This window comes from Amblyomma mixtum, chromosome 10 (assembly GCF_055824585.1).
Source record: "Amblyomma mixtum isolate Tamu chromosome 10, ASM5582458v1, whole genome shotgun sequence".
Lineage (NCBI taxonomy): Eukaryota > Metazoa > Arthropoda > Arachnida > Ixodida > Ixodidae > Amblyomma > Amblyomma mixtum.
Genome location: NC_143021.1, coordinates 74,462,293 through 74,489,490, shown reverse-complemented (window position 1 = coordinate 74,489,490; position 27,198 = coordinate 74,462,293). Strand labels below are relative to the sequence as shown.

At 46.9% G+C, this 27,198-nt stretch overlaps 1 protein-coding gene and 1 long non-coding RNA gene across 2 annotated transcripts; both read left to right on the top strand.

Annotated features, from left to right (window-relative positions):
* Positions 1–1,414: 1,414 nt before the first annotated feature.
* Positions 1,415–2,642, top strand: LOC149326143 (uncharacterized). The gene is made up of 2 exons (XR_016286207.1): positions 1,415–1,873; positions 2,493–2,642. It is a non-coding gene; the product is annotated as an uncharacterized LOC149326143 (long non-coding RNA).
* Positions 2,643–20,975: 18,333 nt separating this feature from the next.
* On the top strand, positions 20,976–22,617 carry LOC149326142 (uncharacterized). The gene is made up of 2 exons (XM_089564017.1): positions 20,976–22,284; positions 22,368–22,617. The coding sequence occupies exon 1, from the start codon at positions 20,996–20,998 to the stop codon at positions 22,262–22,264; it is 1,269 nt and encodes a 422-aa protein (XP_089420143.1). The 5' UTR covers positions 20,976–20,995; the 3' UTR covers positions 22,265–22,284; positions 22,368–22,617.
* Positions 22,618–27,198: the final 4,581 nt, after the last annotated feature.

The window sequence follows — 27,198 nt, the reverse complement described above, 5'->3', positions numbered from 1 at the left end:
TATTAAAGTGAATCTTGTTCATCTTACTTCGAATCGCTGTTGTTTGTTCGCTGCCAGCAGTAGCTGGACACAATAACATATAGCAGTCGTGAACACTGACAAAATATGAATATGTTTATTAAGTGATACCAAGAGCACAAAGATATGCAAGGTGTGCTTGACGAATACTATGTTCTTATATTATGATGTGTAATGCAACGATCATGTTTATTGCACAATGAGCTAAAGCGAGAAGAGCAAGCAAGGAAAACTGCACAAGGAGCAAGACTCATCTGAAAGGAGAACTAGATGAGTGCTCATCCTGCCCCTCCTCTATGTGTTGTCCCAAATTATTTTTTAAACCAAGGATAAATCGTATTAAGGGCTTGAAGAAGGTGTGGACACTGTTGCCTCATTTGGTGATCCCAGTAGATGTTTCAACAACTCTAGCTTCTCCTTGTGTCGTCGCTCCCGCTGCTCTTCTCGGTCTTGATGAATCTTCCACATCATTTCTGGGATGGACAGTTTAGGCCTTTTTGATGGAACACTGTCATTTTGTTGCTCTCTATATTGAACCCTCCCTGGCCCTCTCAACAGCTCAGGTTCAAAGCTGTCATCAATTGATTTAATTTTTGCCAATTCATCATCGAATGGAATTTGAACTGGTTCAGATCCTGATGTACCATTGTGCTTTTTTCCTTCAGAGCGCCGTTTCTTGATGGTCTTGAACCTGTTGTGGCACTGTTCTCCTGTTTTGAAGTTCCCTGTTTCTGCATCTATGTCTAGTGCTATTTCAGCCCACATGGCCTTTTTATTTCTGAACCTTTTCATTGGCCCCACTTGGCTAAGGTATTCATAGTATTTGTCCAAAAGAACCTTCGTTTCACCTTCAGTCCATTCGCTTGAAAATTGGCCAGGAATTTTGATGCCCTGCTCATTTCTTTCATCGGTGCTTGCTATAAGGAAATAAATTTAAGCAGGTCTGTTAATGTTAACGAATGGTTCACTGCCAGGAACAGAAATTGTACAAGAAATGAACAATGACCAGGGAATGATATGAATGTGATAACCCAAGCAACCACAGATATCCGTCGGACGTACGAGCTAGATCCGAACGTCCTTTGCCGAAATCGGACGTCCATCGGACGTACGAACACAATCCGATTTCGGATATCCGTATTCGTACATCCGCCGGACATACGGGCAGTGTCCACTTTTGTATATCCGCATGAGAGACTAGGTGTACGTCCGAAGGATGTAAGGCCGAGTATTTTCCCAGGCCATATGGAAGTTTTTTCACAGAAAATTCGCGTCTTTTGTGTATGTATACTGTTTTATTTGCATCAGTTGGAGGGTTTGACGCGAAGACGTTTGTAAATTGGTGCGATTCCACTCCTACCTGCAGTGCAAGCGCCGCCAACGAGCTAAATTTATCTAAGAGGAGAAGCAGGTGTTGCAGAATTTTGCAAGAACTCAATGACTAGTTTTATATTTATAAAACTTCTCCAAATTAGTGGAGTTGTGCGACATGTCCACCGTTTTGCTAGCTAAACTTGCCATTGAAACCCATTGAAACCATTCGTAAGAATCAAAACTCCCGTGCATTCTGCTATCACCATCATCATAGATGTCAGTTCGCGGTCAGTCCAATCCAATCCATCAGTACGGCTCCGCAGCGCTGTTGTTGATTGGTCACGTAGTGTTGTCGCGCAGAGCTTTATAGCTCTGTTGTTATAATGTGTGGCTTTGTTCGGTCTGTGGACGAAAGTAGTATGTAACTTAAGCAATTCGAAAGATACAGGAAGTGCCTGAAGCTCTTCTGGAACACCGGAATCCCATACTGCGTCGACCTTGGTTTAAAGAAGGCTTAGTGCACATGTGATTGCCTACGAAGGTATGTATCCAGTACACTTCTTGGAACTTGCTTCTAGGAGAATGCAGCATGCTCATATAACATTCGTTCACAGGACAATGGGAGCAGTAAGCGCGAGGAGATGGCTTCCACAAGTGTGTGCTGTTCTCACACTTTCGGGAGCCTACATCACACAGATGCGGGAGCACTCAACTCGCGCGGCTAATTCCCACTCCTCTTCAAAGATGCCGGACGGAGTATTTTCGCATCTTGTTAATTTTTAAGGCATCGCTAGGTTCACTGTGCCTATATAAAGAGTGACAACGCGCGAAAGGCAGCCCATAGGAAGCACGTGTAGTTCGCAGTGGTTCGCAACGGAAGCTTTGCGGCTTTCTGTGCACAGTCGTGTACAGTGCTGCGCAGGTTAGTGCCCTAAGGCCCATGAAAATAAATAAAGAACAGATGCATTGTCAATTATGGTGTGGAAAAGTGAGAGCTGTTATTGCCTGATACTTATTGAGGTGTTTGTTAAAGTGCATTGTCTGTTATACTTGCAGCATTAAACACTTCTATTAATTGGTTCCAATGTTTTTACTTGGGCTGCTGCATTGTGCCATTTGTTTCACATGACTGATGTTTGCCGCGTTCTTTTTTATTTCAGAAATCCTGTGGGTGGGAAGATTACGGATGTGTGTCCCAAGCTTGCCACATTTGAAGAGTCACATTTTAGAAATTTTCCGAATATAACTCATTGCTCTGCTGCTGCTGATGTATCATCAACCACAATAAAATATGCGTGCTATGCATCAAATTGTTTTTGGTTTTATTGCATCGCGCGGAGTGTAAAACGCACGCATGCACCATATATGCGAATATTCGAGAAAGATCCGCCAATGGACGTACTCAACTGGACGTCCGTCGGCGGGCGAACCGTATACCTTTGGCCACCTTTCGGACGGCCGACGGACGTCTACCGGCTGTTTGCGGATGTTCAGCAGACGTACAGAACATCCGAAACAGACCTCTGTCGGCCGTCCGAAGGATATCGGCGGTTGCTTGGGAATGTACGATACATAGCTGTTAATTATGGTTGCATTGTTGCTTTCTGCGGTATGTACCGTGTTCTGCAACTTTATCGGCACAGGTTTGAAAAATTCTCCCGCCACAACCGTTGGCTCGTTTGTGGTGAAACCGCGCACAAAGCTTCCTTATTGTTGTCCGTTTTAAGGCATAGTAAGTGTAAAAGTGGTACTTACCAGGTTTCGTCACGCGAGATGCGAAACCAGAAGCACCCGTGTTGAGATCGAGCCGTCGTCGTTCACGTGCTTAAGCAGACGACATGGCCCGAACGACGCATTCAAAGCAAGCCGCCGCGCTCGCTGCAGCGCTCGCCTCGGCGCTTCCGTCGCGGCGCTTTCCTTCAGCGATGCCAGATGGCGCCACCAGTACATTTCGGCAGAAATTTGATGACGACGGCTCGATCTCAACACGAGTGCTTCTGGTTTCGCATCTCGCGTGACCAAACCTGGTAAGTACCACTTTTACACTTACTATGCCTTAAAACGGACAACAATAAGGAAGCTTTGTGCGCGGTTTCACCACAAACGAGCCAACGGTTGTGGCGGGAGAATTTTTCAAACCTGTGCCGATAAAGTTGCAGAACACGGTAGCTGCATTCGATTCAGCCGTGGTTCTCTGCACCGCCGGAACCGGTTCACGGTGCGCTGCACCAAAGCGCTCGATTCACAGCGCCCCCTGCACCACCGTCCGCGATTGATTTTGGTGCAGTCGTGGTGCCGCTTCGGTGCAAAGAACCGCGGCACCGTCGAGACGGAGGTGCAGGATAGTGGTGCACGTGTTTGACGGCGTAAGCAGACGACGCGCGCAGCCGGCGGTTTGTTTGTTAACATCAATGACCAACTAAAGGAAGTTTTTCCCGTTTCTCGAAATCGAAGCTGAAATACCTAGCTACTACGCTTTCGTAGTAGTTGGGGATTCTGTTGCGGTCTGTCCGAACTGTGTTGCTGCAAAAGAAAGCACCACGTCGGCTTCCTCATCTTCGCTGTCTGACGACTCAGAAAATTCTATGAGTGGATTCGGCGACGTCGTAGTCCATGACTCCACGAGGCACGAAAAACAGACGCGACGCACCGCAACACAACACACCACGACGGACGAGAACCGGATAGCAGACGACAAGGCCTGTGCGTGCACGCGCTCGATTGAAAATCTCCGCACCAGTGATTTGTGACGCTGCTGACGCGCTGCACCTGCACCAAGAAACTGGAATTGCACCGCGCCGGCACCAACGGAACTTTTTCAGAATTAGTGCAGAGAACCGGTTCTGAATCGAACAGACCTGGTATTTCGTGATGGTCCACATTTTCCCTGCATTAGTCAACACAGCTTACTGCATAATAAAGACTAAAAAAACACTTGCCAGGGTTGGTAGTCAAGGTGGTGCTCGTAAGCCTCGAGGGTCCTGCCACTGGACTCTGGGCGTCGGTTCTTGAATTTCGGCCTGCCTCACTGGTGGAAGGCTCGAGCAGTGCCTGAAGCTTTGGGGGATCTGTAAAACGTTGCAGTAGATATCTTAGGAGTACTTCATATTTACTGCTACCACGATCCGCTGCAGCGGAGCGCGGAAACGGACTATGCTAAAAACTAAAGCTTCCAAAATCTAAGAAACAAAATACTCACCAGGGACAGTAGGCAAGGTGGCGCATGTAAGCATCGAGGGCCCTGCCACTGCACTCTGAGCGTCGGCTTTCGCATAGCGGCTTGCCTCGCCGGTGATTGATTCCAACAGCGCCTGAAGCTTTGGCGGATCTGTAAAGCGTCGCGGTATAATACGTAGAATTACTCTGATGCTAATGAAGAAGAAGGCAGAACACCGACCAAAATAAAAATGAACACTTTAAAATGAACTATAAAATAAAATGAACTATAGGTGGTGATTCCCTATATTCACCGGCTTTCGCACAACCTGAAGAAAGTGGCCAGCAGATATAAGATCAACGTGGTGCTTTCTGCTCCCTGCAAGCTGTCACGCGTTTGCACTTTCAACAGTGTAAGAAAGGTTAAGCAGTGCAAAAAGAAACACCAAATTCGCGCCACTGAATGCACGGCTGATGTTGTGTATGTTGTTCCTCTAAGCTGCGGCAAGGAATATATCGGCCAGACAGGTCAGTGCTACAATGAAAGAGTGAGGCAGCACAAGATTGCTGTAAAAAATGGCTATGGCAGCCACATGGCCACTCACTGCAAAAGCTGCAAATGCCATCCTGGTTTTGAGAACACCAAATTCATTGCAAGATCTAAAGACAGATTAGAGCGTGAAATAATAGAAGCCTATTACATCAAACAGAGGGGCGATATCTGCATAAGCAAGCCATCTGTGTCATTGTCAGAAGAAGAGATTAGGTTTCTGAGTGGGTCTCTTGCAGCGTTATAATCATTCCTTTGGTCCGTTTGGCACGTGCATCTTTGTTAAATCACCCCTTGTTTCTGGTTTGTCTGTATCTTTTTGCATGCAGTGTGGTTCTTAAGTGGTTTTTTCTGTGAATAAACTAGTTGGAAGTTGGCGCCAGTCCTGTCCTGTTGTGTGTGTTGTCTTCGTTTTTTTAGCGCCAGTACGCCTTTTGCGTAAACATGTCATGCTACAACCAACTAGCTCAAATCAAAGTATTGCTGGAACACTTTAAACGACGTTTCGGCTCCCACACGGGTGCCTTGTTCACAAAAAGGTACAGACGTGAAAAGGCTGGCTATTTATGCTTTAAAATGTGCCCTAGGCAGCGGGCGTATGCACTAGGAAGTGCCCCGTCAGTGCGATTAAGAGTGTGGTCGGTTGTCTGAATGATTAATGATTCCAGATATAGGCGGCTTTTGAGATTCTTTTCGGTTTTTAAAATGCGCGCATTGCTCCAATCTATGCTCAAATCATTGCTCCAATCATGTACACCCCCGACCAGACGGGTTTCCGTCCAACCCTCGACTCTGATGCTAATGTTTACTGCTGCCACGATCCGATGACAACGAAACGCGGAAGCACACCACGCTGCTAAAAATGTTTGACTGCGTGCATACTCAAAACAAATACTTACTCGCCATGACTTCTTGGACCTCTTCCGCAGACATTGCCAGATGATGCCTCTTGCCGTTAATTATAAAATCCATTGCTGTTTTCCCAAACGATGGGTGCGGAGTGCGCAGCTTGGCGAGGTGGCAAACGTTGTGACAGAAGCACGTGTGACCGCTGTTGTGGTTTACAATCAAATGCGCGCGCCATAAGAAAGGCGGCGCTGCATGCATGCCCCCGCTAGAGTTACTGTATATGCTACCAAAGGTAGCAGAGTTGCGCGTAGGTCCGCCATCTTGCCTGCCAAGCAACCGAAGTTATGCGGCGAAGCCACACTCCGTTTCTGCAGGCGACATGCCTAGCGCATCACCGATCGACCGTGGGCGCTTTTCCGAGGTTTTTAAAGCACTTTTTCGATTGATCGCAAACAAAAAGCCTCTAAAAAGCTGACTGCGTAACCCAGTAAACAAATGTAGCCAAGAAAAAACGGTGCTCTAGCGCGCGCCGTGAGCTGCGGCAGCAGGCGATTCCCGTCACCTTCCCCGAACTATTTACCTGATAACCTAAGGGCAGACTCAGTATTCTAAATACGCCGTGCAAATGCAGCATTCATTCATCTTTGCGGCAACATTTATTCACCGGACCTGCCTTAAAAAACCTGTTTATAGTCTCCTTTACTAAATACGAAACCCTGCAAAAAGTTATGAGCCGGAACTATAGAAAGGACAGTATAAAAATCCAAAATACAGTTTACTCGAAACTGGATGAAAGTTACCATCTGAAGTAAACAATCAGATACCTAAACATGTTTCCCTCGATTAAAAATGGTTTGCCATTCAGGTTTTATGCCAACAGGGATAAATACGCAACGCAGAGCTCTATTTTAGCGTTTCAACAGTGTACACGAAAAAGCGCAGAGCCGCAAGTCCAGCCTGTTTTCGGTAAAGAAACCTCAATGCAACTTTTAGCAAAAAAAAAACAAACAAAAGGCGCGAGCTACGCACGCTAGACACCCCACAGCAGCGAACGTAAACAGCCGTTGGATAGTGGAGCCGCTTCGAACTTGGCCGGCTGTCAATCCAGTTCGCTGCAGCGGCGGCCGGCTTACGTCATCAGCGCACGTGTTTCTGGCCGGATGGGCAAAACATGCACTGTACCGAGGAGGCTCTCACAGGGAGAAGAAAGGCTGCAGGGCGTCTCGAATCGGGGACAGAGGCGGCGGGGGAGCACTCGACACAGGTAAAACCGGTTCAGAACCGAAAGTGAACGATTTTGCCCATCGAGCGTCGTCTTCTCCGCAGTACACGGTTGCTTGGACACCACGTGATGGGCTCTGCCAATGGAGTCGCGAGCGGCGTTTATCAAACAGACGCGCAACTCTGCTACCTTTGGTAGCATATACAGTAACTCTAGCCCCCGCTAGAGTTCCTGTATATGCTACCAAAGGTAGCAGAGTTGCGCGTCTGTTTTCCCTCGCCGCTCCGAACGCCATTCGCCGAGAGGCGGTCACATGATTTTCGTGACGTCGTGTGTTCTACCCTCCGCGGTGAAGCTGACTTCACAGGTGCAGCGCCGAGCGAGCTGTCAGCTCGACGCCTCATGTGTGCCCGCGCCGTCGGCTACATTCATTTGTTTTCCGTGCACACCTGTGGCGTCAGGTTTGGTGGTCTGAAGTGGCAGTGACGGATGCACTCGTCAGCTATGACTGGGTGCAGTGCGCCAAACTGCAGCAATCGCACAGGGAAACGGCAAAGCGTTTTACGCAGTGCCATGTGGAAGGTCGGCGGCCGAAGTGCGTCGGCGCCTCAAGTGGCTCTTGAGAATGAACCTCTCCTGTTTGCGGCTTTGAAAGGCTTACAGTACTGATAAATAAATAAAAACTTCTAACACGTTTCACGATCTACCAGTGCCATCACAACCAACATTTGCCTGTTTCGACAGCGAGATCAGAATTGTATTGGTAAAAACATTTTTCATCTGTCGACATTTGTTTACCTTGAACAAATCACTAGTTTTTTTTTCTAACTTACACACATTATTAAATAAGGAACAGGCAACGAAAATCTTGTTTGTCTATATCTTTCACTTAGTGTCCTTTTATGGATACTAGTTTGAGCCTATACCTGCCCGTCGAAGCAGTATTTGTAGCATATCACTGCATTAAAATTGTACAGAATTTACAGTCTGCATCTGCAACTCTTTGGCCCTTCACTAGGGCAGGCTCTGCTTACTCTACTGCTGCTTCGAGCGTTCTGTAGTGATGGTTCGAGGTGAAATATAAGGGACAATGAATGTTCAAGAAGCAAATTCCATGCAAAGTTTTGCTACATTTCGATGCCAGTCTCACCTGCATAAACATTTAATTTGCCTATGCAGCCGCTGCGGTGGCTTAGTGGTTATAGCTCTCGGCTGCTGACCCGAATGACGCGGGTTCGATCCCGGCCGCGGCTGTCGAATTTCCGAAATTCTAGAGGCCATGTACTGTTCCCTGTCATATCCTGAGTCGCTTTGGGCAGTTAAACCCCCCTAAACCATTTGTCTGCCTACGCTATAAAGTGACAGAAGCCAACAGCCACAGAAACCAAGAGGCACAGGGGATTTTTTTTAAGTTATTTATTTTGTGGTGTTGATCAATTTTAGAATATTACTGAATATGTTATCGTTTAAAGATAACTGAATAGAAAAGCAGTATTGTTCTTAGTAAAAATGTCCTTAAAAACCATCTAAAAAAGGATTATGTGAGAGATCTGACGATAGGATAGGCAAAAATGGCATGTAAACAAGTGTCGCAAATCTTGATGCCGCGAATAATTTCAGCTAGAAGACAGCAAATCAGCCTATAACCCCGGCTTTAAAAAAAATCCAGGAGTCGCGAAATGTTTTGATACTGCGAACTAAGCCGAATCTACGAAGAAGGAGTACAAAAATGCAAAGCGGAACATTAAATTAATTTTTCCGAGCAATAAGGATGAAGCAGGCACGAAAACCTACCACAGTAATCAACAACTATTGCAATTTAATAACTAAGGTGAAACGATAGTGCTTTTCGATAAAAAATGAGGAAAGTTAAATAAGATCTACGTGACAGAGTACTTTCAAGGTCCTTTAAAGATCCGAGCTATCACTGCATTTAGCAACGGGGTACATTTTGTGAAATGTGTTGGGCAAGCAATTGAGTGTTAATTTTTTCGTTATGTCAGACTCGCCTCGTTCAATGCATTCCCATTGCTTTAGTCTGCTTGCCTACAACAAGTTGCACAATTATTTTAATGTGGTTCTAGAGAGATGCGCTTTCGTATTTTCCGCGCATAACTCGTGCAGAACACACGGCTGTGCTGTTGTGAAAAAAAGTAATTTATCGCTATACTCTTTTTGTTCTTAAGACGTGCACGTAGGAAGACAGGATGGGACAGACGCTGTCTCATCTGGAACGGAACTGCTTGTTCTTCTGAAATTACTAGTTCCAGAAAGAAAAAAAAAACTCGCAGGCCGTTTCCAGTCTTTTTTCGTCAGTTTGTCATGATTACGATTTGCTGTTAACCTTTGGCGATTTTTTTTCGTGCTGTACGCACACCCTGGGCAAATCACAGATTAGTTTTCAGCGTTACGTTTAGAAACTTGCCATCAAGTCAATCTATTTAAAGGAGAAAAAAAAAAAGCCAAAGCGCCCTACACAGCGAGCTACGCAGCCCCTGTACGTACGAGAAGTGGCTTTCCCGCACAGCTTAGAACATGATGGCGGACCTTCGCGCAACTCTGCTCCCTGCGGGAGCATATATACAGGAACTCTAGCCCCCGCCGGGTGCATCATTTGTCCTCGATGTTGACCCTCGCCGGGGCGCCACCGCCGCGGTGCGCAGGGAACACAAGCGTTTGCGGGTAGGCAGGCTGGAAACGCTGATTGGTCGATGAGATGCGCTTCTCCGTGACGTTTTTTGACTTCGCCCTCGTTCTCAACCGGACGTGGCGTCAGCGCGCCTTTCTCGACCTCTCCCTAGAGCGCCTGGGGAATCGCTAGGTGCACCCGCCGCGCCGCGCGTGCGTGGTGAGCGGGCATTCGTTTCGTGATCCTCGGCGCGCTCGTTTCGAGGCGTGTGCAGCTATGGCGTTCGAGCGTGGTGCGCTCGTCGGCGACAGCCAGCTGAAATTTCTGTGCAGTTTTTGCTTGCGGCTTTCGCCGTTTCGCCAGGAGCACGTGGCTAGTGTCGTGCTCGTATTTAAAGTTTTTGCCGCGGCACTACAAGGATCCGCATCAGGCGCGCTTTGAGGACCGCCGTTTGACAGCTACGCTGACACGCTTGTCGCGCGTGCGCATTCTCAACCCCGAGGTAAGGACTGAACTACATTGTCGCAAGTTTTCTTGTGCATTGAGGACTCACCAAATTGCGGTGCTTGTAACGAAACTTCTTTTTTTTTTTTGCAGCGTCGTTCTCTGGATATGCTTCTCGGAAGCCGATGTCATTGTTCGCCGCGGACGCTGGGCCTACTGCTCGCCGCCACGCCGCTGTAGGTTTACGTTGAAGAGCTGCTCCAAACGGCCCTTTTCAGGGCCGCTTCATTGCTTCCTGGAAGATTGCGGGCATCAATCTCGCGGCCGTGTTCCCTCTCTTTGTCGAAATCGGCGCCAGACATCAGAACCCACGCTAGGCCTCGTTGCAGGGTTAAACGAGTGCAGTGTGGCTTTAGAGAAGTTATGACTTGCGCTTAGTCTATCTATATCATTCATCCAGTGCAGTGTGCCTTTGCTTCTTTAGCGACTTCTCACGCCTTGTCGAAATCGGATTTAAAGCTCACGCCACGCCTCGTTGAATGGGTTAACCGAGTGCAGCGCCTAGCTTTGTTTTTGTGTTCTAACCTGTAAGCAGTGCACCTTTCTTCGCTCCTTACTTTTGTTCTTTTCAGTCGTTTCCTGAATCCGTCGAAAGAGCCGGGCTTGCCGGATGGTTGTTCGCTGTGAATGGAACCACGAGGCGATCGCATCTGCATACACAGCACGACTTTGTTCCCTCGTGTTTTTTTTACCAAGGATTGCTTCGACAGCTCGGGCGAAACGAGGACTGCGCACGCCGTGTCGTCGCTGCTTAGTGAAGAGGCACAAAACGGATGTCGTCCTTACTAAAGGCCCTTCTCGGGGCCACCTCAGTGTTTCCTTGCAGACCACGCGCTTTCCGCCCTGTGCACATGTTCCCCTCATTTCCAATCATTTGTAAGTTGCATATCAATGAATTAATAAATCAGTCAATGCACTTTATTTACCAGAAAAATCTGGCTGGTCACCCTGGGCTAAAAGCTGTGCACACAGCTTGACAAGGCCCAGGGGACCATTAGATGACAGTTTTGAACGTAGGAAAAACAAGTTGGTACTTTAAAAGAACATGGAAAGTACACCAAACAGTATAAGAGATAAACATTACAATCGCGCATTACGCTAAAGAAATAGAAAACACTTTGACAGCAGACATACAGTATCAATTTGCACTATAATACATACAAAAATTACGACATTCAGCATTATGACACGAAATATAAGAACAGCACATAAAGCAAAAAGAGAATGCAAGTTACAATAGTACAGATAGATTAGCTGTTTACATTTGCATATGCATAAAATTAGTCCTCGTCTCCTTGGGCCTCCTTCAAATCCTGCAGAAGGCTTGAATTTGCAACTGCTAATATCAAAGAAGATTTAGAAGAACTTCAGTTTGGGATACACGGTGCATAGTACTTGAGAAAACAAACAATAGCGCCTACAATGACACTCACAGAAGAAGAACGATGCAGCACAAGCGCTATCCTGCGCTCTACAGTATTGAACTGTGACTGTGAAAAATGAACCTTCACGTCAGTGAAATATGAGTCTTTAGGCTGTCTACAAATCGTTATTACAGACAGAAATATTAGTGAATGTTGTGTGAGAGGCTTGCATATTACTCTGTTTATTTATTTATGTTACCCCTGAAGGCCAATGGCATTACACTGGGGGAATGGTAAATATACGAAAACTGAGAGAAAAATACAGTTGATTACATGAATATTAAACAGCGCCTGAATATACAATGTTAGCTATTGCTACGCTGAACTGCTCGTAATTTTCAGTGCCGGCAACTTCTGCGGTAAGGTGGTTCCAGTCGCATGAGGTTCGCGGCAGGAATGACTGCGAGCAGCATTTTCTGTTGCATTACATACTTCCAACTTTGTGATCATGATCAATGCGGCGGGATACAGAAATTGTATGGGGGATGAGGTGATCACGAAGAGCGGGATGATGGTACAGCTTGTGGAACAGGGTGATACGAAACACTTTTCTACGCGATGTCAGTTATGGGAGGCAGATATTAGACTTCATAGTAGTTATACTCGCTGTGCGGTTGTAGTTAACAAGGATTAAACGCACAGAGTTATTTTGCACCAGCTCAAGATCATTAATGAAGTTGTCATGAGCAGGGTGCCATACACGTGTTGCATGCTCGAGTTTTTATCGTATTAGTGTTTGATAAAGCAGTAGTTTCAAATTGGAAGGAACGTTAAAGAAGTTGCGACGTAAGTAGCAAAGCATGCGATTAGCATTTTCAATTATGTTCTCGGTATGAAGAGACCAGTTAAGATAATAAGTAATGTGGACGCCGATGCACCTATATGATGAGGCTGATTCCAACGAAATGTTATCGATGTAGTAGTGAGGTGGGACGGAAGTTTTTCTATATACACGCATGACTTTGCATTTGTTCATATATAGCTGCATTCACCATTATTCGCACTGAAGTCAGTGACGGTCTCGTCAAGTAGTCCCCTGCTTTGTACGTTCACCTTGTTAGCGGCTGTCTTATTTCACACAATTCCACGTTCAACACGTTGATAGGTATCGTGTTCCTGCCTTGCCGCCACCGTTGTCTTGCCATGCCGCCGGCGCGGCGGCGACGGCGGTGCCATTGACCTGCGGTTGCGGTGGCCAACAACCTCATCGGCGGGGGGGAGGGGGGGGGGGAGGGAGCCACCCATTCATGTCTTTATCCCACCATGGGACACAGCGACGCCAGCGAGGGGACCATCCCTTTCTGGCTTGACAAGGAGCGCCGACCAGCCGCCTTGAGGACTGAGGGCGGAACAAATTAAGCCACTTCCCAGAACTGAGAAATGAAGGCCGCTAACCCCACTGGTGAAATGTCCGGGCAGGTGCTTTGACCTTAGTGGACATGTCGTGGCGGAATATCTCAGACGTCGACTCGTTTCCCCTGGTATCGAAATGAATATTGCTCGCGTAAACGTTAACATTCAAAGATTGAGTAATGGTACAACGTCTATACCTTTCGCCATTTATTTTTCAATAACAAAGCGGAAAAAATTTTTTGTGCAAATAAAATGAAAAATCGTTGTTTCTATTTTTTTCTTTTTTTTATATACAGCAGTCTGTCCGCTCCCCCTAAAACCACTCTCTGTGACCGCCACTGACTGAAGTAATGTAAGGTTGTTAGTGTTGGTTATTTCTCTAAAAATGACGCAAACATCAGCGAATAGGTGAATATGAGAATCCATAAGAGAGCGGGGATCATTAATGTTAAATCAGGAACAGTAGCTAGGGTCCAAGAACTGAACCTTGTGGAACTCCGGAAGACACCTCTGTAAAACAGGTGTTATAACCGTAAGCAAAAACTAATTGTGAGCGATTAAGTAGACATTCAATCCATTTCAATAAGTTACAGTCAATATTAAGATGTTTTAGTTTGCGAGCCAAAAGGTTGTGACATACATCGTCGAAAGCCTTTGAAAAATCCAGAAATATACAGTAAGTTAGTGATGATAGGTCTAGAATACAGTGCAATTCATGTGTAAACTATATTAACTGTGTTTCGCAAGAGTAAGGTTTTCGAAAACCATGTTGCGCTGACATAAAAAAGTTGTTCAATGAAAGGAAGTTAACAAGGTTGGTGAATATTATATGTTTGAACATTTTGGGTCAAGTATTGGTAAGGGATATGGGACGATAATTAATAGGGGATGCTTTGCTGCCGGATTTCTAGACTGTAACCACCTTTCCGATCTTCCACTCAGTAGCAGCGTTGACTGGTCAATGCTGGAAAAGTTTGGTTAGTATAATGGGCGAATAAGCTGCAGTGCTTTTTAAGTAACGCAGTCATAACCCGGAGCGGAATGAACACTGAGTCCATCAATAAGCTTATTCACACCAGTAGGAGCAACAGTTATAGGTGGCATGAAAACATAGTTGAAGTGGTGAGTTGTAGGCATATGTATACATCAGATATGGGTGTAAAGTTGTCAGTGATTGCGCGGTTAAGAATCGTGACGCGAACGTCGGAAGGGATGAGGTCGCCTAACGGGTCAGATAACGCAAAACTATCGTCGGTGGAAGGATTAATGACCCGCCAGAATTTTTGACATTGGTGGTTACATGTGAGTGGAAGTGCTTTTAGCGCTTTTGAGCGCCTGAACATACATGTTGGAAGCCGCTGAATACGAAGTCCGATCACTCACTAGTTGGCGAGAACTTTACGATGCGGTAGAGGCTTTCTTTTTGTTAGATAAACGTTTAATGTGATTATTACACTAGGGAGCTATTGAGTGGGTGGTAGCAGTGCGTTCAGGAGTGTATTGTTCTGTGAGTTGGGTGACTATAGCTGTGAACATGCTCCAGTTGGTTTGAATGCTGCGGACACCAAAGCTATGGGAAAGCATCGATAAAAAAAATAGTTCATTATTTATCGCCTGAAAATTTGCTCCATTGTAGTCTCGTATTATTATTTTTTTTCTTTTTGTTAGTGTTCGGAGTGGCTAGATTAATGTCAGAGTGCATTAGCAAGTGGTCGCTGATGCCTGGCAGGTATGTAATAGGTGAGACTATGTCAGATCGATTTGTCAGAATTAAATCTAGCGTATTCGCCGCGTTGGCTGTTATAGTCCCTTGTGAGCACAAATGCACTAACGAGAATACTGAGCGCACATCTAAAAATTCGCGACTTCGAGACGAGAACGGGGACATTAAAGGGGAGTTGGTATTCCATGTTATCTTCGAAAAAATTAGATCGGCAAATAAAGCAATATTGAAATAGATCATGATGCTTTGTTTTTAAGTGTTTCCATAAAAAAGTATGGCAACAGATAAGGAAAGGCTTAGGTGATCGTGATCGAGGAGGTTAGAGTGAATTATAGTGCAACAGCTTGAAACAGGTCTTCACATCAGTCATATGTACTAGAACATTGCAGGAGCCCGGACAAAGCAAAATTACACAAATTACGTTTGAATAGAGATCATGGCAGGAAAGTGGATGAAATATAGCTAAAAGAAGAATTGTGAACCGAAGCAAAGTATGTAATGAGCCAGAAATATGCCTATCAAAGAAGACACTGCACTGAGAAAATGGACAGCATGAAATAAATGAGCAGCACAAGTGCAGCGTACAGGCCTTTATCAAATAATTTATTTTTTGTTTATTTACCACGTCCTGGTAGTGTTAGCTCCATAAAGTATTATCAAAATTATCACAATTTTCAGTTTTATTTGCTTAGGAGAACGTTAGAGCAATAAGAACTTGGTTCATAAATGCACTTCAAATATTGCCATGTATGAACTCAAAATATGTGTGTTTATTTATAACGAAATAAAAACAAGTTACATTAACTTTTTTAACACGTACCTAAATAGATCCACTGGTTACAGCTTGCGTCAGACTTCTGTTGTGGTAAATAGGTCTCGCACCAACTACGGAACACAATCAATTGAGCACCAAATCATGTTGATGTGTAATTCTCATCCGTTTGTAATAGATGCAGCTAAAAATAGTTCCACGCGCAGGGGTTTTGAACGCATCTGTTCGTCTTTCTTTTTGTCTAACGTTGTGTCCTAGACGACAAAATGCTTACTTCTGGTTCCGTTTGATGTAACCCTGCTGGGGGGGGGGGGGAGTTCTATGATGCAATGGACTCATAGATCGTTCATCGTGGGATGTCGTGCGGTCTGTGTGGCATATCGTGCAGTCTGTGTGATACGTCATACAATTCGTATGATATGTCATACGTATTATGCGGTGTGTCGTGCAGATTGTGTGGTGTTCTGTGGTGGATGGTCTGTGGGGTTGCTGCGTCGTGGAGCTTTTTTTCAGCAGGGAATGCTATGTCGGTTCGAACAACCCTAATGTATTGTATTTCTGTACCATTTTTGTATATGATTTAGTGTGTATTATTATTTTATTATCTGTATATATTTACAAGAACTGTTTATGATGCGTCTGTTGTGTAAGTGATGGCAAAGACAGCCTTTTTTGTTGTATAATCCAATACCGCTCCTGCTGCTGTACCCAGGCGAGGACAAGACCCAGTCAGGAGGTTCAGCACCTCCTTTTGTCTTGCCTCGTGGGCAATATCTGTATGTTGCCCGAAGGATGAAATAAACAAAAAAAAATCATCGTACTCTTCGTCCTGGGCCACAAGAGCTGGGGCTTCATGAGATAATTATTACGGTGCATCAACGAAAATTTCAACATGCCGTCAGCATGCAAAGATATACTGGCGCTGAAAAAACCGCATTTTTAAAATTTTCACTGGCAGGAGGGAGTAACTTTCTTGACTGCGCTGCTTTCTTCCTAAGCAAATGAAAGACGTGTATGCCGACCTCTTATACCTGTTCTGCAGCAAAAACAATTCGAAAATATGTAGCGTAAGATATAACACTAATGCACTGTGAAGCTTGATGCCTTATTGGTCCAGTAGAGTGGAGAGCTGGACGAGTTAATTGGTTCACGATTGTAGAAAGAAAAGCAGCGCGAAAGACGGGGACACAGAATACAGGAACACAGAACACAGCGTCGTCCTGTGTTCCTGTTGTGCGTCTCCGTCCTTTGCCCTTGTTTTTTTTTCCTTAATTTGCCATGCACTTGTGGCAATTTAAGTGCACTTCCTGTGAATTTTGCACAAAAGTAGTGTATTTTTGCATTCACCTTTTTACACGCTGAGTTGTTTTATCTTTTGGTCACTTCAGAAGGGGGGAGTTAGTATAGAAGTAATTTACTTGGAGAATATAAGGAAATATATCTTGCGATGAATTTTCTCATATTTTAATTATGCCTGATGGTAATGCATTACGCGTCATACGGTGTTACAACCAAACGCCCAGGGCTCTAAGTTGGGCAAAGCATGTATCATACAGGGTGTTTCACCTAAGACTTTCTGCAATTTTTAAAAATAAGCTATTTGAATTAGATGCGCGCTTTTTCTGGCATAGCATTGTCAGTGGTGTAGTACATCATAATGCAGCTAAGATGTGCTAACTAGCAGGCTTGTTAACCAATATTTAATAGTTAACTTTTAAACTATTACCGTTGGGCTCCTTAATTATTGAGAGGCATGTAGCCCACCGTAAGTAATGGCCATATCCGTTTTTAGAATTTCGAGAACGCGATTATCTTCGGCGCTGTGGCCCAGCAAATTTTGGCTATTTCGACGAGTTAGGTTCACTGGAGAGGTTGCTTTGCCTGCAAGCTTCTCAAACCGCATGTATTTTGGCGCGATGTAGGCGAAATTTGTTGGGCCACAGCGCCGAGGATAATCGCGCTCTCGAAATTCTAAAAACGGATATGGACATTACTTACGGTGGGCTGCATGCCTCTAAATAATAAAGGAGCCCAACGGTAATAGTTTAAAACTTAACTATTAAATATTGGTTAACAAGCCTGCTAGTTAGCACGTCTTAGTTGAATTATGATGTACTAGACCACTGACAATGCTATGCCAGAAAAAGCGCGCATGAAATTCAGATAGCTTATTTTTAAAAATTGCAGAAAGTCTTAGGTGAAACACCATGTATATGTGGAAATGCGAATATGGCTGTGGTGCGCTGGGCGTCTTGCATGCACAGCAGGAAGTGATTTGTGTCTAGACCATCCAGGAGGGAATGTACAAGGACGGGAGGGTAGTACAAACGCTAAAAAAAAAAGCTAGCTGGGGCTGGAAACGCATTTTTGGTGTTAGCAAGTACCAACGTTGGGGAAAAGCAACCAGTTTTGGGCGCCTTGTAAGAAGAAAGGAAGGTTCTGGGAAGCGGAGGCAGGGCTGCGTACGGCGCACGCGAGGTCGCGGGGTCACGGAGTCGCGCGAGATGTCTATCTTGCAGCAGCACATCGGGAAAAGGTTAAATTCTTCCACTCGCCACTCGCAGCGTACCGCAGAGCCGGCAGCCTTCTCTCTTGTCCGCCTACCCGGCAGGAGCTACTCTCTCCCGTTCCGGCCGGGGAGACGGACAATAGTCGCGGGCGAGAGCGAAGGGGTGGCCCCCTCCACATGAATGGCATTAGAAGAATGTCACTGGCGCCTCCACTTAAGCTCCACTACGGCTCAGCTCATACTGGTTGCTGCGTTTCGCCGTAATTGCTTGTCAGCGAAGTGAACACAGCACCGTGCCTTCCCGTGAATGGTAGAAGCAGGGATGTCGCGGCCACATCGGCATTCGCAGGATAGCGCCGCCCTGTCGCTTATTTGCTCGCTTATCCTCTGACAAGTCAAAAAGTCTTCCTGTCGTGGCACGCCATCCATGGCTTACGACACCACGTCTGTCATTCTCCTTCGTACTTCAAGCGTTTCTATTCTTGCTATGAAAGTATTAGCCGTTGCGGCCACCAATTCAAGCAGCGACAAAAATTTCAGCGCCGCAGGATTCGTAATGAAAGAGTGCCGCTCTTGTTTCGATCAAGCCATCATCAATGAACAACTTGCATATTTAGAGTGATAAATCTATACCTTTATGCGTTGTGTTTTGTGTATAATCCCGAACTGTGATCTGGAATGCGAGGTCAAAATTTGAATGCCATTGAAATAAACTCCTTTTCCTGAAATTCTCTTTTTGTGTCGTCGCCGCTTTGCAGGTCGGGCCGAGCACGAGCGTGCTCAGAGTCCTTCAGTGTCGGGCCGGGCTTCCTGTCGGTAGGTTAGGTCCCGGGCCGGGCGCGGGTTCGAAATTGCGGCCCGTGCACAGCTCTATTCAGAAACCTAATCACATTTCCTTTTGTGAAAAAAAGAGCTATGTGCAGAGTTTAAATGGTGCAAGTATGAAGCTACAATGAAGTCAATTACAGACTTCTGTGCAAAAGCTGGAGGAATTTCAAGAGCATGCTATACCTTATGCTAGTTGCCTCAGTCACAATTGATGCAGTCAAGTATTATTTCGTATATTTTTTTTTACCCAACAGACATGAAATGTCTGAAGATGAATATGTACCAAACACATCGAAACATCAGTTGTGATGCCTGAAAAAAGTTGTACTGCAACATATAAATGCTCAAGTCTCGATAAGCAGGAATACTGAAGGGGAATAAAAAGTTTTCTTTTGTTCGGGCTCACGCACCTGCTACAAATATATTCTTTATACATAGCAATAAAACTTGAAATAACTGTTTAAGAAAGCCTTTTGGTCAATAGTAAAGCTAAGTATGACTGAAAGGAGTCCGCAAGAAATGCACAGAAGCAGGCATGCAGTGTGACAACGCAGCGCGACAGGTGCGCTTTTTAATCTCGCGCGCGCTCTGAAGAACATGGGTTTATGGTTTATTGGGGTTTTAACGTCGCAAAACGACTCAGGCTATGAGGGACGCCGTAGTGAAAGGGGTTCGGAAATTTCGACCACCTGGGGTTCTTTAACGTGCACTGACATCGCACAGTACACGGGCCTCTAGAATTTAGCCTCCATCGAAATTCGACCACCCCGACCGGGATCGAACCCGCGTCTTTCGGATCAGCGGCCGAGCGCCATAGCCACTGAGCCACCGCGGCGGGTCGAAAGACATGACGGGGACACGCCGAGCAGGCAACGCTGCAGTGCACGCTGCCTCCTCGCCTCTCGGCTCCTCGCGAGCAGCCCCGTCCGCTGACGAGCGGTGGCGGGGAAAAATCTAGGGAAAACTGCCTGTCCCCAACCGGACATGACGTCATTAAATATCACGTGACCTATGGCGTCACGCGTATGACGTCATAATTTTTTGACCAATCAGCGTTTCCAGCCTGCCTACCCGCAAACGCTTGTTTTTCGGGGCGCACCTGCACTGCACGTTAAAGATCCACATGTGGTCGAACTTATTACGCAGACCTCCACTACAGCACCTCTTTCTTCCTTTGTTCTTTCAATCCCACCTTCCTCCCTTCCCTTACGGCGCTGTTCGGGTGTCGACTGGGATAAGTGAGAGAGTTACTTCAGCGCTTCTTTTCCTCAGAACCAATTCTGCACGAGCGCGGGGGAGCCGGAGTACCCGGGTTCCAACCCGACCGCGGGCGAAACGCAAAAGGCGCCCGTGTGCTGTGCGATGCCAGTGCACGTTAAAGGTCCCCAGGGGGTCGAAATTATTCCGGAGACCTCCACTACGGCAGCTCGTTCTCTCTTTCTTCTTTCATTCCTAGCTTCCTCCCTTCCCTTACGGCGCGGTTCAGGTGTCCGCCGAGATATGCGAGACAGATACTGCGCCATTTCCTTTCCTCAAAAATTAAGGGGGGCACTTTGTTGACCTAAAGTGCGGTGAGGCGAAAGCCTTAAGCTTGGTGTTGCTGCTTGGGTCACTGATGTGTGGTTAAGATGTTAAGCTTCGCCTCTAAGAGGGTGTTGCAGCCTTCGGGCTACGGCCGCTTATCTGTTTTTTTCAGCCAGCGTCCGCTTCGGCGGACGCGGTTTTTGCGACGCGCGTCTTTACTCTCTCTGTTTTTCTCTTTCTTCTTACCTTTCAACTCTCTTCTTTCTGTATACGTGGCAGCGGTGGTGGCTCGGCTTGAGCCAGTCGGCAGGCAGGCCCCGTGCACTTTCCTTTTCGTCCTTCTCTCATTCGCAACCAACCGACCAACCAGCGGAACGCGACAGCGTATTGCAACGCTGCCAGGGAGTCCATAGAACGTCATCGCCCGTTTGGTTCTACGCCTTGCTCGTCCGTAAACTGGTTTTTGAGGAAAGGAAATGTATGCCTCTCATATCCCGGTGGACACCTAAACCTCGCCGTAACGGAAAGGGAGAAAGATGGGAGTGAACGAAGACACCGTATTCACTAGACGCGCCTTTGTTCATTCCTTCCGGCAGCCGAGCTGAACGGATCGCAGGGTCATGGGCTCCAGCGGAGCAGCGATAGCGGCCTTTGACGGCCGCGGAAACAGGATCGATGACTGCGGTGATAAGGATTATCAGATTATTTTGCCGACACTGCCAACAGGACGTGTTGTTTTCAACACCGTTTTTCTTCACGGCGACGTGCGAGCGAGGCCGTTCCGGGTCGAGGATTTCCGAGACGCCCTGGCCGAGACCGGTATGCTCCCCGACGTGGTCGCGTTGGGGGCGTACCAAATCAACCACGTGTGGGCGGTTACCCTGCGGAACACGGAGGCAGCAAAGAAGTTGCTCGCCTTCAACGAGCTGCAAGTTAAGAAACGCCGCTGCCTCATTATCGACCCGGAAGACCAGCAGGTAAAGCTGCGGCTACACTGGATGCTTCACGGTGTGGCCGACGACGACATTCGGACGGCATTCGCGGCGTTTGGCAAAGTGACCGACGTTACGCGTGAGCGGTGGCGGATACAAGGCGTCAATGACAAGAGCTCAACGACAAGAACGGTCCTACTGAAGTTGAAGCCTGGCTTGAAAGTGGATGACCTGCCACACCAGGTACGTGTCGCCGGAGAGTTGGCTCTTGTCGTAGCGCCTGGGCGTCCAATGCAGTGCTTGCGCTGCCATGGTACAGGCCACGTGCGGCGTGAATGCAAGGTTCCCCGCTGTACGAAATGCCGGCGGTACGGCCACGCGGATAATGAGTGTGTCCGCACTTATGCGGTGGCTACGGGCGGGGCGTCGAAAGACGACTCTGCGGAACTCCTGATGGATGTAGTAGAGGCTGAAGAATCTGCGAAAGGCATAGAGGAACCTGAAACGCAAACAGGATCGACGGGCTCTTCGATGCCGGACGCCAGCCGATGCCGGACGCAGCAAGCCGCTGCCGGACGCAGCGATGCCGGACGCAAGCCTGAGGGGGCAGAACCTACTAGAAAGGAGACGGAGGCGTCGAGCGGTGAAGTAAGCGTGCCAGCGTTCCAAGAAACCGAGCCAGCGTCTCTGACCGAGGAGAACCTTGACCAGAGCGGCGCCCGCACGACCGGCGTCCCTGCCCCAGCGAAGCGGCCACACGCCCAGACCGGAACCGAAGACGACAAGGCGGAAGCCCCCAGCGTCGAAGAGCCGCCGGCAAAAACGACCCAAGGACGGCGGTCGTCCATCCGGACACGATCAACTGTGTCGACGGAGAGGAGAGCCCTTGACAAGCCGCCCCCGCTGCCAGGCCTGGCACCAGCACCGGATGGCTCCGGTGTCAACGATGTCGTCTAGCCAAGCGCTAGACGTGAAGGGTAAGCACCATGTTCCCGGCCTCTTTCTTCTGCTTTAAAATGGCTCCTGCGTTCCCCATGAAAGTCGGTACACTTAATGTCAGGGGACTGGCAAGTAAGAAGAAGCAGAGCCAGGTGTACCGCCTTTTAACTGAGCACGACATTGACGTCCTGGCAGTGCAGGAAACGAAAATTGACGGGGAAGAGGAGACCGGGAGCATGGTGAGACGTTTCACGTCTAGGTTTTTTGCAGTTGTCGCCCACGCTGTAGGAACGTCTGCGGGTTGTGTCATCTTTGTAAAGAATGTACCGGGACTTGAGGTTCAGGCATATACGGCGTGTCCTTCGGGTCGATTTGTTTTGGTTGACCTCCTGTACGACAAAACATATTGGCGCATCATTTGTGTGTACGCCCCAAATGCGGTGGATGAGAGGACAGCGTTTTTTCAAAGCGTACAAAAGCACTTCAGTTGCGAGAAATGCCTGATCGTAATGGGTGACTTCAATTGCGTCCTGAGGGGCTGTGACAAAACCAGTGCAAGGGCATTTAGGGACAGAAGCACTGAAGTACTCTCAGAAATTATAGACACGTGCAACCTCGATGATGTGGCCGAATGTTTAGAAGGCGAGCGTTGTGTGAGACTCACTCATTTTCAACGGTCAAGCCATGCACGGCTAGATCGCATTTATGTGTCACCGAACGTTATTTCAAAATGCAATAGCTACAATGTAGTACCGGTATCATTTTCGGATCATTGTTTAGTGAAGTGTGGGATAGGGACAAAGAAACGAGGAAATCAGTTTTCTTGGGAAATGTGGAAATTAAATAATAAGCTCATTACAGACGACATCTTTAGCAGGAAAGTAAACGAAGAAATCAGTAAATTAAAGCCGAGCGGGGAACTGAAAGTATGGCAGCAGTGGGAACTTTGCAAACAACAAATAAAAATAGCAGCAATCGAAAGGTCAAGCTGCATACGACAAGAGGAGAAGCGTGAGGAGGACAATTTAAGATCTTTACTAGCTAGACTTCTCGAAAGAGAAAGCGAAGAGCCTGGCAAATGGATGGATGACATTAGGAAAATAAAAAATAAGATTGAACTCTTTGAAGAAGAACGCTATCGTGGCGCACTGGTGCGGGCTAGGGCGCAAGATATAGCTGATGGGGAGACACCTTCAAAACGAGCGCTAGGAATGGAAAAAACGCATGCTCAACGAAACCACATTGAACAGATTGAATGGGGCGGGGCGTTATCTGGAGAAAGCGGGCATATCCAGCAGGCATTTCTTGAATATTATCAGGCGCTGTTTGCAAAGCAAGAAGTGGATGTGAGCGCATTCAAGGAAAAGTTTCTTGGCGCTTTGCCGCGATTAGATGACGAACAGAAAGAAAGGCTGCAGCTGTCGATAACTGCGTCGGAGGTCGAGCAAGCGATAGAAAATTTGAACCTGGGAAAATCTCCTGGACCTGATGGGTTAAGCGCCGCTTTTTACAAAGCATATAAACGCGAAATAGTGCCAGTACTGACAGCAGTTTTTAACGAAGCCTATAAAGAAAATGAATTGCCCCCGTCTTATGGTAAATCCCATACAGTGCTAATCCCTAAATCCGATGACGCAGAAAAGTTAAAGCAGGTCACAGCATATCGTCCTATCGCCCTCACAAACGTGGATTATAAAGTTTTCATGAAGATTTTAGCCTGTAGACTACAGTCAGTAATTCAGGATATAGTCGGTCCCCACCAGACGTGTGGGATCAAGGGACGCTCTATTGTTTCCAATATTCATAAAGCGAGGTGTGTGCTGGAATGTTGTGATTACACAAATAGCTGTGTAGCCATCCTTCAGCTAGATCTTGAGAAGGCATTCGATTGTGTTTCGCACGATATCCTGTTCTGCATACTTGACCATGTGAATTTAGGGTCCATTATTTGTGAGGGAGTGGCCTTGGCGTACCGGAGCTGCACGACAAGATTAATTGTAAATAAGAGTTTGGGGGCCCCCATTAGCCTGCAGCGTTCGGTGCGCCAGGGTTGTCCCCTCAGCCCTCTTCTATTCTGCATTTACATTGAAGCGTTGTGTTTGAATATCATGGAAAGTGAAAAAATTCGAGGATTCCAGCTACAGGCAGCAGAAGTTAAGCTGCTGGCTTATGCGGATGATGTCGCGGTGTTCACAGTGAACCGGGAAGGTATAACCGAGGCCGTGGCATGCGTAAAAGAATTCACCAAGATCACCGGTAGTAAAGTGAATTGGTCAAAGTCCCTGGGGCTTTGGCACGGAGAATGGCCAACGAAGCCCGGCAATTTTGCAAACGTGTCCTGGGTGACGACCCCAGTAAAGTACTTAGGCGTTCCACTGGATGGTTATCGCGATAGCGATTCGTACTGGAAAGCACAGACGCAAGCCACGCGTGAAAAGGTGGAAAGGTGGAAAGGGCGACACCTTTCAATTTTCGCAAGGGCCACAGTGTGCAATCTGTTTTTTATGTCTAGGCTGTGGTACGTGATGCAAGTGTTGCATTGTGCAAGGATGCACGTACAGAGACTGCACCGGATCTTTGCCGTTTTTGTGTGGGCTGCGGACTGGGAACGCTGTAGCCGGACCAATTTGTTTAGGCGGGTGAAGAATGGCGGCCTGAGTCTGGGTCACTTATTTCTGCGGCAGATTGTAAGCAGATTTTGTTTTGTGCGCGATGTAAGCGATCCGTTTTTGCGCACTGTGTGCCAATTAAGGCTCGGAAATGCACTGCCGGACTTTGTTGTCACAACCGAAAGGCTCTCGGGACGTATTTTTGGTTACTTTAGAGAGGTTGTCGTGAGTGTTCGATTCCTGTCTGTTCGATTTTCGTATGAATATTTATCTTCTGTTAGCAGGAAGAAGTTGTATAAAGATTTGTGCGATGTAGTTCTTCCACAACCTATGTACAGGGCCTTATACAATGGAGGCCAGGGACGCGACGTACTTAAGCGTGTGAAGGCGATGCAGGTGCCGCCAAGTGCAAAAACTTTTTTCTTTAAATTACATACCGGAACACTACCAGTAAAGGAATTCTTGGAAAGGAAGCAGTTATTTCTACCTTGGGGATCACATTGTTTAATTTGTAAACAACCAGAAACAATAGACCACGTTTTTTTGCACTGTTGGGAGGGGGTATACTTTTGGGACATTTTGCAACGGACTTTAAAAAAGGAATTTCCGCTCGACGCTCATGGTATTCGGTACTTGCCTGTGGAGAGTGAGGATGGGACACCATTCGACCTCATTATGCTAATGGGCCTCCATTGTATTTGGCGCTCCAGAATGGCAGGATATCATTGCGATCCTGATGCAAGGCCTGCACGGATCTATTTTCGGGAGTGCATGCATAAGTATATTGAAGTTCAGAAACTTGCTCCTGAAGCTCCCGAGTGGCTCGAAAGAGTCGAGCCTTTGGTGACGCTTAAGGAGTTTTAATATGATGTGTTGTTAATTATTGCTCATTGCGCTCTGTAAGTGTATTTGTGTACTGTGGTTCTTGCCGAAGTCAGGCAATAAATAAAAAAAAAAAAAAAAAAAGCTGGCATGGCGGCGTGGTAGCGTGCTCGACTCGCACTCCGGAGACCGGGGTTCGATTCCCGAGCTCGGCCAATTTCCTTCTCGGTTTCATTTCTTTATTCATTTATTTATCTGGTCTTACTAGAAACGTTAATTAGGCTAATTGGTTAAATAAGCAATTAACTAAACATTCCCACTTACTTGGATTATCATTATACGGTCCCTTTAATTGGTTGCATGGTTTGTAGCCAAAGTACAATTGGCCCCGTTTGAAATTCGCGCACTGTGACGTCACGACCGTTTCTACCAATTGAAAAGCGTGACATTTCTACCGACAACTGCTGCTTACAACGATGAGGCATTAAAGGCTTCCGCCTTAAAAACCAATTTACCACCAGCGCGGGGCCAATATGCTACCGGCAGTGTGCGTTTGGCTCGCGCGTGAGACTCGTTGCAACACCTGTGTAAGCCGTGGTCTCGCGCAACGGATGGAGAGAGGGTGTGCATAAAGCCAACCAAGCAAACCCCCGCAGCTGTAAGTGACGTGGAAAACCATAGCACAGTGTTATTTTGTTTGCTTTCCAGCTCTTCTGCGTAACAGCTCAATTTATAGATTAAGGCACACTGAAACAGCAATCTGCGTAATACCTATGCGGAAATACAGTTACGCTCAAAGTGGAGCTACATTATTTGTTCCTGTGAACGCGGTGGAGAGACGGTTGCATTAGGGAGGCATATTTAATTATTAGCGGTATAGATCATTTAATTTCCCTGTACCTTTTACGACGCACGTTTTGCACCTATTAACGCCGAATACATGTCGTCGTGTTTCGAGCCGCGAAACGCAAAAGGCGCCCGTGTGCTGTGCGATGTCGGTGCACGTTAAGGATCCCCAGGTGTTCGAAATTATTCTGGAAACCTCCACTACGGCACCTCTTTCTCCTTTCACTCCCACCTTCCTCCCTTCCTTTGCGGCTCAGATGTCCGCCGAGATATGAAAGAGAGATAGTGCGCCGTTTCCTTTCCTCAAAAACCAATTTGCCAATTTCACCGCCAAGGTGACGGCTGGTTTCTACAGTACGCACGCTGAACTGTGCACCGTCTTTTCAGCCGATTCTGAAACATCGTTTCTTTTCTTTTTTTAAAACTGATGTAGTCTCTCTGAAGAGAAGTTCATTTGAACTCAAAACCATGAAAGGGACAGCCAGTCCTGTACAAATAGTATGCAACGAAGTGCTCTAAACGGAATCCGTCCAGCCCTGTGCGCTGCCAGCCCTTCTTTTAAAGCGGACACGCGCAGTTGCGCCGGCCTGGTTGCGCTTCGAGACTCGTCTTTTGGTTTCTCGGGGTTCGCGTAAATATCCGCCCGTGGCGGCACGGATCCCACGGACGCGTTGC